The following is a 12,642-nucleotide window of genomic DNA, read 5'->3' as shown; positions in this document are numbered from 1 at the left end:
AGCTGAAGAGATGCTCGACGCCGTACGAGTGAGACGCTGTTCTTCAACATTATGCACCGTAATGTGCAGCGAGGCACCGCGCTGTACTATGACTCAGGGTTTTTGTAATAGAATATATTTTCTCCCGAGGCTCAGAGAGGCCGGCGTCTGTCCTGCAGCAGAGAGAGTTAACCATCAGGACAGACAGCAGCCTCCACAGTCAGACGCTCATGTTTGATGGTTTGGGGGCAGATTGGATCGTCTTCCTGCCTGAACGGCACTCTGGAGGGGAAACCAGAAACCAACACAACCCACGACAGAGTTTTTAAAACCACAGGAGTGATTTATGGACATTCAGTGTCTATTTTAAGATGTCACAGAGACGAATAAATAGAAACAAGCAGGTCATACCTGGACCAGCTGCTGAGCTGAATGCTTTTAACGAGTGGGAAAAAACATAATGAGCTGCTTCTCCTTCTTTATTCTAGTTTAATTATTGATGTAGTTTTACTTCGTCCCATTTCTACACTTCAGCTACAGTGTTGAACTTTGGTATATCATGTTATGTTACTCTGTACTTCTATTTCAACATGTAGATGAGATCATATTCTGGTTTTTACTCCCCTACATTTATCCGAGAGCTTCAGTAAGAAGAGGCTGCCCAATAACATAAAAATAGTAACTATATCAACCAGCTACAGCATGAAAAAGGAAGATCATTTTCTACTCGCTAGCGGGGAAAGTTTTGTAGCCGGCGAGAAGTTTCTTCAGCTTTGCGGCAAAACAGCAACGCAGCATTCCCCCTAAATAAATGATGTGAGCGGAGAAACAAAAGTATAAAACCTGCTCTATACAGCTTGTTCCACACCATCCAGACGCCCTGAGAGCCCATATTTATTTTGAAAAAAAGATGTTATTGACACCGTTTTTGAAGGCGGGAGTCTTCTCTGAAGCTGCTAAGCTACGAGCGCTATCGCCCACCATCATCTGAAGTGGCTGCGAAGACTTTTAGGTTTATCCTGGAAGAGCTGTGTGGAGCCGTGTTATGTTTTTTTTTGTTTATATTTTATAACTTCAGCTCTTCAGGAGAACGCTGTAACTTTGCTGTGAAGCTGCAGAAATGTTTTGTGGAATACGAAACTTTCCCTGACTGTGTTGTGTTACTGCTCATTCATGCTGAACGTTTCCTTCTGCTGCAGCTTCACATTAAAAGCGCTCATCTTCTGCAGCACGAGTTGACTTTTATTATGAAGTAGTCACAGGAACTGCAATGTGTTTTTTATCAGCGAGCTCTCGTTCATCAAACGTGTGCCGCAAAACAAGTCGGCGGCCATTTTTTGGAGATACTGCAGAGGCGGAGCAGCCTCGATGAGCTTCCTGTGACGCACACCTCCAACTTCTCAGCGAGGTAACAAAGTCCTGATCGCTCGGCCGTCGCCGACAGAGTGACGGAGAGGAAGATTACAGCCTGACTTCTTTATTAAAGCAACAACAGTTTGTTCTGCCGCCTCCACATAAAAATGCACGTGCCGTCGCCAGGACCGAAATCCTCATCATTCCTACTTTGACACTGAGGTTTTACTGAAAGAGAGGAATGTGAGTGAAACGTGTTGGAGATATATCCATTGTTTGGTTGTTTTAATTAAATAATTCATACTCCATCCAGCAGTGCACTGACGGTAAGAAAAGGAGAGAGGAGGAAGACAGGAAGTGGGCCAAGTGAGTAAAGTGATATCCTCCAATCAGCTCTTTGATCAGGTTTCACTGTGAAAAGGGAATATAAGCAGGATATTTTTCGTCCCATCCGAGGAAACACACTTCCTGTCCTCGCGCTGGTGTTGTCAAAACGTTGTGCGGTTCGATAAGATGTCACATGCCAGTCAGGAAGTTTACATGTAAACCTCGTCTGACGGTTTTATACACACAGAGCAGATAAAAGTGTCGACGGCGCGGCTCGAGTGTGGCTGAAGAGCGACAGGCTGCAGCTGCGGCGTCGTGTGTGTGTGTGTGTGTGTGTGTGTGTGTGTGTGAGAGACCCTGGAAGGATTCGCTCTCAGACAAACAAGAGGGGCTTAATCATAATCATCATCTCTCTTCACTCTCGAGAGATTTCCTTCAGGACCAATTACAAACCGGGGACTCTCCGTCGTCAACATGCTGCAGTTTGTAATCAGAGACGACTCCGAATCAATTTCATATCAACATGGAGTGCTGGGGGGTAAAGTGCTGCCTGTGTGTTTGGCAGCAGATGTGCATCATAAATCACCCCGTTGTGAAAAAAAAAAAGTTTTAATTTCTCACAATTTTGTTGAATATTCTAATTAGCGGCCATGTTTCAGAGAAGAACAGCGGGAGGTCATTATAATAATTGTTACGATCGTGTTTAAAACAAGAATTCAGTTGTTATAATAATTAATGTTGTGACTGTAATTATTTCTGCAGCTGCCGGCTTTATTTGAGATTATTCCCCTCGTTTAAAATGTGTTTGTTGTTGCGGTTTAGTGCGCGCTGCATCGCATGGCTGCACTTCTTTGAACAGTCAAATCTCATCTTTAATTATTCACCGTTATTAATCTTCTGTGTTTTGCATGGTGAGATCAGATCAGAGCGCTGAAGTGTGCAGTCTCGGTGTAAACTCACCTCTTCCGTCGTCCACGTCTTTGGCACTGCGTCCTTTGAGTGCTCGGTTCCAGTTGTTGGTGTAGTCTCCCCCCCTGCGCACCTCCTGACCCTCCTGCCTGGCCTTTTTCATCCACGGGGGTCCGAACCTCCGTCCCGACCTGCGCGTCTCCTTAAACACTCGGCTCATGATGCCGAGCCCCCGAGCGTCAGACAGCGAAGTCCGGCTGCCCATCTCGGAAGCTACCGGCGAGTCCCGGCCCCCTCTGGCTCCGGGGCCGCTGTCCCCGACAAAGCCGGAGTGCAGGAACACGAGGCTCCCGGCCGTCAGGTAGAGGAGGATGAGGGAGAAGAATCGCACGGGTTTCCTGCGGAAGTAGCGCTGTATCTTCAGCAGAGGCTTGGCCATGTTGGCTCCCCCTGCCACTCAGACACGCTCTCCCAATGATGAAAACTCATAAAGCAGAAGAATCAACGCCGGCTCGCCCTGCTGCAGCCAGACAGCCCCGCCGGGCCCAAGAAGAAAACGAAGAAAAAGTCTGTCAAAGTGTCTTAATCCTGCGTGAAGGTCACCGACGAAGCTGCATGACGTTTTCCCTCAAGTACGCCTCTTCAGTCTCATGAGGAAGATGCTTTACAGCCGCGCACTGTGCAGCTCCGCCGGTCGCCTCCGTCCCCGCTGACAGTCCAACCCCGAGAGCCGGCTCTGAGGCCGCGGCATGAAAGGTGAGTGGCTCCGAGTGAAAGATGATCACCCAACACCGCTTTCACTCCAATTATCAGCCCACAAAGATGCCACACCAGCTCAGCGGTGGCACTTTCTCCCACGCTGTGCAGAAGGAAGAAGGGTTTGGTTTTTGTTTTTTTTTTATTCAGCGTGAGATCTTTTCATTCCCACGCCGCCGTCTATTCACCGAGACGATTCCAGGAGAGGGAGCGTTCGACTCACCATCTGCAGCAAAGACACACACAAAGAGAAAAAGAAGGAAAGGTTGAACACCTGAGTAACTTTCATAACACGTGCATGGAAACACAAACACACCTTCCCGCTCGGCTTGAACACAGCATGACTGATCTCTCCTCCAACCGGAGTCACGAGTTTAAACCGTCCTCGTTCTCCTGCTTTCTGTCAACGTGAACATCATTTGGAAACAAAGACAAGTCAAGGCACAAAAAGCAACCGAGTCTGCGGAAATGCATCCGTGTGGTTAGTCTGTGCAGCAAACAAGTCGGAAGAGCTTAACTGCAACAAGCTTCAGCTCACCGTGATCTTTAACAAATTAGGTTAAACTAGAAGGGGAGACACGAAAACAAAGCTGTGCCCTGCAGCGGTTTCACTCGCGTCTTTGGGAACAAGTGTGTGTGTGTGTGGGAACAGAAGGCAAATTAAAAAGCGTCACTCTGAGATGATCTGAGGCGACGGTAATTTGTGCCACTGTGCGACAGGAAAAAGAGCAAACGGGCTCAGTCGGCGATCAAAGAGCGGCGAGGTTAACAAAACTTTATCGTAGCTGCGTTTGAGATTCCTGCGCAGATTCGCTGCGTTTCTTGACAGAAGGACGGCTGGATCTCTCTCTCCCTCTCAAAGGCGTCTCTGTTCTGGGACGAGCCCGGCGAGGCCACAATTGGAAGGTGTAACGCAACACTCCTCGGGGTCAGGGAATTTTCCAGCACATTGGAGGGGACACTCGCCCTTGTGGCTCTCTGTCTGCCTCGGGACAAATCCTGTCACCTGAAACCTCAATGGCACCGCAGACCCCACACCACCACCACCACCACCACCACCCGCCCCTCTACTTCCCCCTGTGTTGGTCTGGGAAGAGTCCGGGAGACCCTCAAGGAGAAATGGATCACATTCTAGTCATGAGGTTCAGTCCACAGCATCCGGGCACAAAGACAAACCCTCATCCTGGACTGACTTCTCCAAAAAAAGAAAAAAAGAAAAATCCTGCCTCAGTGTTCCTGCAGGGACGGTTTGTTATTACACATACTTTGTCTGCGTTTTAATTATTCAGTGTTTTTGGTTCATTTTCTCCCGAGTCAAAGTTCAAACTCTAAATGTTCTGAGGTAGGTGTATAAATGAAGGACGCCGCGGCTGATGAGTCAGAGTTTTTACGATTTACACTCAGGACATGAAAGACATGAAGACGTCTTGTTTATTCAGCTTCACAGTTTCATGAAAAGGAGGAAAAAGTGTGTCTGATAGTTTCAGCTGACGAAACACCAACGAAAACCGTAGCTCAGGTTGGAATATATTATTAAACTGCTCACTTATTATTTTAACACTGGGTTCACTCGTTATCCGTCAGGTTTTTAGGAAACTTATATACTTGGTAAGGTATCAAACTTCTCATATTTAACAAACTATTCCTTCCCCTGCGTGTTCTTCGAGTTGTCAGGTAACTTCGGTGATCTTTTCATTCCCATGATCGGCCTTTTTGCTCCACAAACACACAGTATAATATCCATTTCTGCAGCTCCACAGCTGAAACAATACTGAGGAGTATCCCTCTGTTTCTTCTCCTCGTCGACGGAGCGATGCTTCGCATTTCAGGACGGACGATGCGCAGTAACTCAAACAAGCCGTTCTTTGTTTCAAACTGGACCATTTGTTTGCTTTAGAGCGATGTAATCATATCTAGGTTAAGTTCCCAGACAAGGTTACGAGGTCTAAATGGATAAATAGGAGTGAGTATTTCAACACGACTCTCTCTCCCGACTCGCCGTGGAGGGAGACGGTGGCCTGAAAACGTAGTGTGGCCTCCTGGTGGGATTGAAAGCAAAGACGTTGCCTAACAGAGCGTTATATCAGGGCTGTGTGGGCTGTTGTGTCAACGTATGGTGGCCAAAAAAAAAGGAGGACTTGTGTTCTGCTGGGTGGGGGTCGAACAGATGGAGAAAGCGACATAAGGATCCAGAACATGTGACACCCACCCGGGCTCATGAATGCACGACGACCACACACACAGGCTCATTACTGGTTAATAATTGAACCCCCTCTAGTTGCGAAAATGAAATCTAACTCGCGGCTCATTTGCAGGTTCAGCTGACAGAAACAACAGCGCGGATGAAATCAAGCTGCAGCTGTACGGACGCGTCATATCGTATGAGGTAAAAAGAGACGAGACCCGAGCGCAAGACAGTAACTATAACGATGGCGCTGTGAGCGTCCGCGCTGATGAACGATGACTATCTGTGCATCGTGCTCCAGTCGTGTTGACGGCTCAGGAAAATGCACATGCGGCCCAGTGAGCAGGAACAGATTACTCTGTAACAAGTGACCCCCAACACTGGTCGTCATTATGGTTGTGGTGTGAAAACAATATGATGTGAAGTTATTGTTCTTCATGCGGACGGTCCTGAAGAGTCCTCGGTCCACTGTGACACTGTGGAACTGGACTTATGCTGTATGCAGTGCTAAATGCTAAGAATAGCATGCTACGTGCTCACCGTGGAAAAGCTAACTTGCTGATGATCGGCTGGTTTAATGGTTAACGTGTGTTTGCATGCTCATAACTGTGAATTTTTAACAATGATACAAAGTACAGCTGAGGCTGATGGGAAAATCAGGAGCTGTACAGGCTTTTTTTTTTTCTTTTAACAGTTTTTACAGAGTAACATGAACGTTTACACCACCATTCAATGCCTCTGTGGCTCAGAGATAGAGCCAGTGTCTTGTTATCAGAAGGTTGCTTGTTCGAGTCCCCTGGTCTGCATGTTGAAGTGTCCTTGGGCAAGACACTGAACCCAAAACTTCTCCTGATTTGCTGGTCAGCACCTTGCACATGCAGCCACTGACATCAGTGTATGAATGTATGAATTACTGCGTCTGCCAAATGCCCTAAAAATGAAAAAGTTAAAAAAAAGCATCTATTAATTGAGATTTTTCAGTCCGGACCAACGTTGCCGAGCCTTCGAGTCGTGTCGCTAACGCGTCCCTCACATCGTAGCATCACATGCTGTAAGTTCACACCATCGAGAGACAAAACAAGTGAGTATTTTTCACATTTGTAGCAGGTTGGGGTCAGCGACCGGTGGATAGAAATCAGGCGTGACACGTGTAAACAGACGGACAGTGAAAGAGGAAATCCAGCAGACGAGAGATGGGAGGTGCTGCGGAGGTCTTTCTGCCAAATCACGGCAATTACTCAAGTGGAGCGGACATGAACTCACTGACTGACCATTAATTCACATTCATATTAAATGAGCCAGCAAATATTTAATCAGAGCGGATTTAGAGGAGGAAACGTCAAAGTTAATCTTTGTTGAGCGCGCCAGCTCGGCTTGTGCTGCAGGCGAACGGCTCCACGAGTCAATCCATAAACGCTCCTCATCTCTGTCCTGGGACTCATTGACCAGGGACGGGAAGGATTGAGCAAGACAGACGTGTGATACTACTAAGACAAAAAAAAAAAACTTTCACACAAAAAGCTGCTAGGAGGCTTCCAACGGTGTGATAATTCATTACTCTTTTTTTTTTAGCTAGAAGGAAAGAAACTGCCAAGAATGCAAGATGTTAAAAACACAAAAAGACAAACACTCACAGATCTGAACCGAGGGGGCCGAATATGTTTAAGAGTTGGATGTTTTGTCCTGATGGAAGCAGATGGATTATGCAGTTTTTTTTGTGTGTTTCTCGGTCGTGCAGATGAAATCAATTTCCATCCCCCCCCCCCCCCCGTCTGCCGATTGCCAGAAAGCATTCTTTAAACTCAGACGTGGGTGAGGCTTTTGGGACTGCGAGACCTCAAAACTCTCGAGCTCAGAATCACACCAGCTGAATTAAATTAGTTGTGATATCCTCCCACAGTTTTCTTTCTGCTTGCTGTGTTTTCACAGTGGTTAAAGTTAGAAAAAAGTACAGGGGAAGGGTAACTGTACGGCGAGGCTCTGAGCACTGATGGTCATTAACAGAAGCAAGAAACAAACCGTGTTAACAGTTGCAGGAAGACGAGGTTATCCGGTGCCGTGCCAGCAGCATTAGCGGGAAAAGGAAAACATCTGAGTGTTCTCTGTGGACATACAGTCCCGTCCTGTAACTGTACTGTACTGTAACATGCCCTCAGCACGTTCGGCAGCAGAAGGGTTAACAGCGTTAGCAGCAGCAGCCGTGACCCTTCCCTCAACCCCAAGGCCTGTCTTTTCCGCTCTCCTAGTGTGTTTTGGCCTGCCAGTGTGCATTAGCTGTGTTTGTCAAATCAAATCAAACTAAAAGATCACATTCCTCCCGCGGTGATAACGCCGGCCACGCTCGCATTCAGGTTTACAGAGTTTGTTTCCGGGGGCCAATCCGACTTGGTAGAAGTTGTCTCATTACAGACCCCGAACGAGGGGGTGAAAAAAACTCGAGACCACCAGAAAGAAAGCGAGGTTGCATGAGAGCGTCTCTGAATGAGGGTTTAATCCATGGTCTAACACACGTGAAACTGTGTTAGACTCCCTCTCGAGAGATCAAGTTAGCAGACCGCTAATTTACGGAGTTTTATCAACCTCAGAAACGACCGCACGACAACAATACACTGCAGTAAATGGATCCAAATATAAACCGCCACCAAAAAGCCACAAATAATGCTCAGAACAGCACCAAACTTCAGCAACAGTACAAATAGGGTCTCAGCACATAGTCCGGGGCATCTAACCTCCGCTAGCTTAGCTGGATTTCTACTGAAAAGCTGACTAAATTTACCACTCTTCTGCAGCAGCTTCCTGTTGACGGGAAGTCCCGACGAGTCGATTACCGAGTGCAGTAGAGTTCCGCGGCTCATGGATGAAAATGTATGATTATGACTCCATGGAAAAGCAATCAAAGTTCATATGTGTCTTACCTGCCAGTTTATAGCAGTTATTATCGAGAGCGGACAGGGAAAAGAACGGAATTGAGCATTTCTAACCGCACTCGGTAATCGTCGCGTCGGGACTTCCCCGACCCGGAAGCTGATGGAGGAGAGTTGAAATCTGTTTTTAGCTTCCCAATAGAAATCCAGCTAAGCTAGCGGAGGTTAGATGCCCCGGACTATGTGCTGAGACCCTATTTGTACTGTTGCTGAAGTTTGGTGCTGTTCTGAGCATTATTTGTAGCTTTTTGGTGGCGGTTTATATTTGGATCCATTTACTGCAGTGTATTGTTGTCGTGCGGTCGTTTCTGATGTTGATAAAACTCCGTAAATTAGCGGTCTGCTAACTTGATCTCTCGAGAGGGAGTCTAGTTTCATGGTGTGTTAGACCATGGATTAAATTTACACCGGAATATCCCTTTAAGAGCACCTGACTTCTGAAAAAACTGGAGTGTGAACATGACGGCTTCCAATAACAGCAGCGTCACACTGATAGAACCGCTCTCTTTTCTTGGTGTTTGGCCAAAGGTTAACCACACCATGCGCCCCAGTTTTGGCATCCGTTTCTTTCTTTTTTCTTTCGCTTCAGCCGCCTTAAATTAAACCTGCGTCTGATCTCGGTGTGTGCCCGCATTAGTGACTGGCTTAAAGCCCAACACGCTTAATTACCAGGGGCCACTCAAAAAGGAAAGCTCATCAGCGGAGATGTCTGCAAGAATCTCCGAGGTGTGACGGATTATATGAAGCGAGGAGAGAAGAAACCAACGAGCATCTCTGAGCCTCCTCTGCCTCGGCGTTGAGCGCCACTTCACATACCACGAGATACAGTTTCCAAAAATACCGCTCCGACGCACACGTGGTCGTTTACAGCTTGTTGTTTACCAGGAAGTGACCTGTTAGCTGAACATCTGTCTGATATAAGATTTTCCAGCGTCTCCTCGCTTCTGCCGTTGACTTCTCGCCATTGTCGTGCTGAGAGGTTAACGACACAAGATGTAAAAAAAAAAATACGTGAGACTGAGCTGCACGGTTTCATTCGAGCTCGACCACGAAACGTTATTAAATTTAAATGCACATAGCTGAGCAGATTCACGTCAGCGAACCAGGTGGCAGCTGTACTGTGACACTTTGTTTTACCTGCGTCAGTAAAAAAGGTCTGAAAAAGGGAAAAACAGTCTGACTGCTGACTATGAAAACAAAACGCACAGACGGTATCTTTTTACATCCCAAAGTTCAGATCCATCAGGAGGTTTTCAGCACCTTTTTCCCCAGAACGCGGTGAAAGCATCTCGCCGGTTTGTTGATTCTACGAGAAAGGATCGGAAAACTTGACTCAGGTGCGTAAGACTTAACAAAATCGGGGAACTGCTCAGCTCAGATTCACCGCAGTCGTATTTCACAGCGTCAACACCTTTACCTCCACCTGAACCTCATCTCCTCGTTAGTGTAGTTTGTACCTCAGCTGTGTTTCCCCCTCGCTCTTTGTTGGTTTAATCTTTGTTATTTCTGTTGTGTTGCCTGTGTTTTGACCGCTTGCCTTTGCTGTAGTGGACTTCACTCTTCTCGCCTTTGTTGCTTGCATTTTTTTTTTTTTTGTAACTTCCTGTCTCCTCCCTGCATTCAGTCCTCACCATGTTTGAAACTGTGACATACACTTGCTGTGTCTCAATTCAGGGTCTGCATCCTTCGAAGGACTCGGCCTTTGCAGCGAGTCCTTCGGAGAGAGACCTTGTTAAATGTGACGGTCTAGCCTTTGGAGCACTTCCTGGTTGCATCACCAGATGTTTTACCCTTACGTCACGATTTCTGCCGCCCAGGCCCGCGAAAGTGACGATCTATGCCACGCGATGTCGCCATTCTCTCTCTTTCTTTTGTCTTTTTCGGGCGTTGTTATGACCCTAGAGGTCATAAATGTTTGTCCGTTTTAAATATTCCTTTTGACCTGAGTGAGAGTAATGAGTGTGTGATTGGTTGCAGGTGTGTTTGAGTGGTTGTAGGTTGTCCCTGGGAGCTGATTGGTTCCTGCCTGGAAGATGAGGGTTTAAAGGCCGGCTTCTCTCCAGTTCCTGTGGGCTCTCTCCTCCATTGTTCCAGACTGCCAGCATGCATGTTCGTGTACAATCCATGTTTGTTAATAAAACCATTTAAAAATGCTATTCCTGCTGGTGCTTGGAGGATGGGGAAGGGGGGGAGTCTCACACTCTTGTTGCACCAGGGTTTCGTGCAAAGAATCTTGGGATATGTGAGGCCACGAAGGATCGTAGCGGTGCATTGAGACACAGCAACTGGTTGTGTGATGTACTTGTGGAAGTGTTGTCGCACTTGACTGATTTTTTTGGGTGCACGTTTGACTCGAACAGTTGCACCCTGGAGTCCTGAGCGATTTTATCAATATCCCCATAAATACACGAGTAAGATCGATCGTTTTGGTTGATTATCAGCTTATCACAGATCACAGAATCAGTATCCGTGTATATGTTGGATAATAAGTCACAATACATATCAGTGCAGATGCTGCAAAGATAAAACAACGTCACCTCAGTCAAATCGCTCATGCAGCACTCACGTCGATTTGAGATTTCAGATTTCAGATTTTGGCCAGAAGGTCCAAAACGTCACGTTCCAGAGACGGTTGTTTCCATCATGATATGATTGTTGTGTTCTGGCGGTTTGCGGCCTCTCAGCTGAACCGGGTTAAACCGACCAATCACTGGAAGAGTTTTAATGCGCACTCTGTATAGCTTTAAAATTAAGTCGCTGGCCGGGGAATAAAGCTCATTGTAATCCTCACAATACTTATTGGTCCATTTAGCTCAGCGGACGACCTTTAGCTCGGAAAGAGAAGTAAATGAAAGGGGTCTAAAATTAATCCTCGTCTTTGACGGGCGCCCCGGTAACATTAAGCTGCCCGCATTGTAACCGAGCGGCTGACGATTGCGAACACTTCCACCAGCAGGTAGTGATAAGCGACTGACATAAAAGAGAATGGGAGGAATAATAGCTGCTTTTGTGAGCGGCAGCAGAGTTCAATTAGGTGCGAGCAGCGAGACAAAAACAGAACAAATCATTTGCAGAAAATCTGGATTAGCGGTAATTCTCCTCCTTGTGGAACTCGCTCGGTCATGCAGTCTGTTTGTAAATCTGAGGGAACGAGGGGAAAGAAAAGAAGTGAAAAGGGGAGAGGGGGAAAAAAAGGGGGTTTGATTCCAGCATGAAAGATAGCCGTGACACTAATGATGTGCTGCGAACAGAGAGAGATATCCCAGATTCCTGCTGTGAGTTTCAAACCCGACCCTCAGTAGCCGCCCGCCACTCCCCAGATCCCAGTTGGCCACATAGATGGACATTTGAGAAACAATCACTTGAATCGGTCCCCTCTAATGGCTTCATAAAGGAAGTAATTATTCTGCAGCAGGGGAGGCGCTGTCAATGGGAGATCAAATGATGTCTTCCACTATCCAACCCTAACAAAGCTCTTCATTCAGGGCCGTACAGAATATCTGCAGCTCAGCGTTTTTTCAAAAGAGGAAAAGAGCTTTTTTCTCCTCTTTCTTCTCCCACCTCCACTGAGCACTGAGGATCTCTCAGCTTTAATTAAAAGCGAATTCTCCCGGCTCAGTTCTGCCGCGAAATCTCGGTCCTCTGTGCTTGAATAGACTTAAGAGAGGATTGCAGAGGGTTTCAGAAAAATGTTTCGCTGGTGTGGTGGTGGAGTGAGGAGGAGGAGGAGGAGGAGGAGGAGGATTGGAAATGCCTCTGTATGAAACCTGAGGCAATCTTCGACAGCACATTGTACGAGTTAAACTATGAAAGCACGCATGAACGCATTGCAAACACATCTTACAACATGTAGCCAAGAAACAGTTATTTATTAACCGAGAACAAGGTGCTCTGTTTTTCCACGCTGGGCGCTGAAGACGAGCGTCCTCAGCGGCGCCGAGGAGTGGGCGTTTGGCTCGCTTATATTTGGAGCCACTTTGGCTGCTATTTAATATTCTTAAAACTAACATGACTCATTATTTACTATTTGCGAGCGTTTGTAAAAACGAGCGGCCAGAAAAAAACACACGACTGCAATCTGTGCGAGATGTTAGATTAGACGGACGGGCGCTCGCAGCCCAGTCGCCGGTCCAAATCTGTACGTGACGTACGTTACGTAACATATTGACATGTTACGTTTATATCCTGTGGTGTCACGAGGTGGAGTTA

General features: G+C 46.9%; 1 protein-coding gene across 1 annotated transcript in view; it reads right to left on the bottom strand.

Annotated features, from left to right (window-relative positions):
* wscd2 (WSC domain containing 2) overlaps window positions 1–12,642 on the bottom strand; it is a 42,284-nt gene that overhangs the window by 15,276 nt on the left and 14,366 nt on the right. The window contains exon 2 of the mRNA XM_030417755.1: window positions 2,620–3,550. Coding sequence (XP_030273615.1) covers window positions 2,620–3,007 — 388 coding nt within the window. The 5' untranslated portion in view covers window positions 3,008–3,550. The remainder of the gene's footprint in view (window positions 1–2,619; window positions 3,551–12,642) is intronic.

The sequence above is a fragment of the Sparus aurata genome, chromosome 5, assembly GCF_900880675.1.
Source record: "Sparus aurata chromosome 5, fSpaAur1.1, whole genome shotgun sequence".
Taxonomy (NCBI): domain Eukaryota; kingdom Metazoa; phylum Chordata; class Actinopteri; order Spariformes; family Sparidae; genus Sparus; species Sparus aurata.
This window is presented reverse-complemented; position numbering and strand designations above follow the sequence as displayed.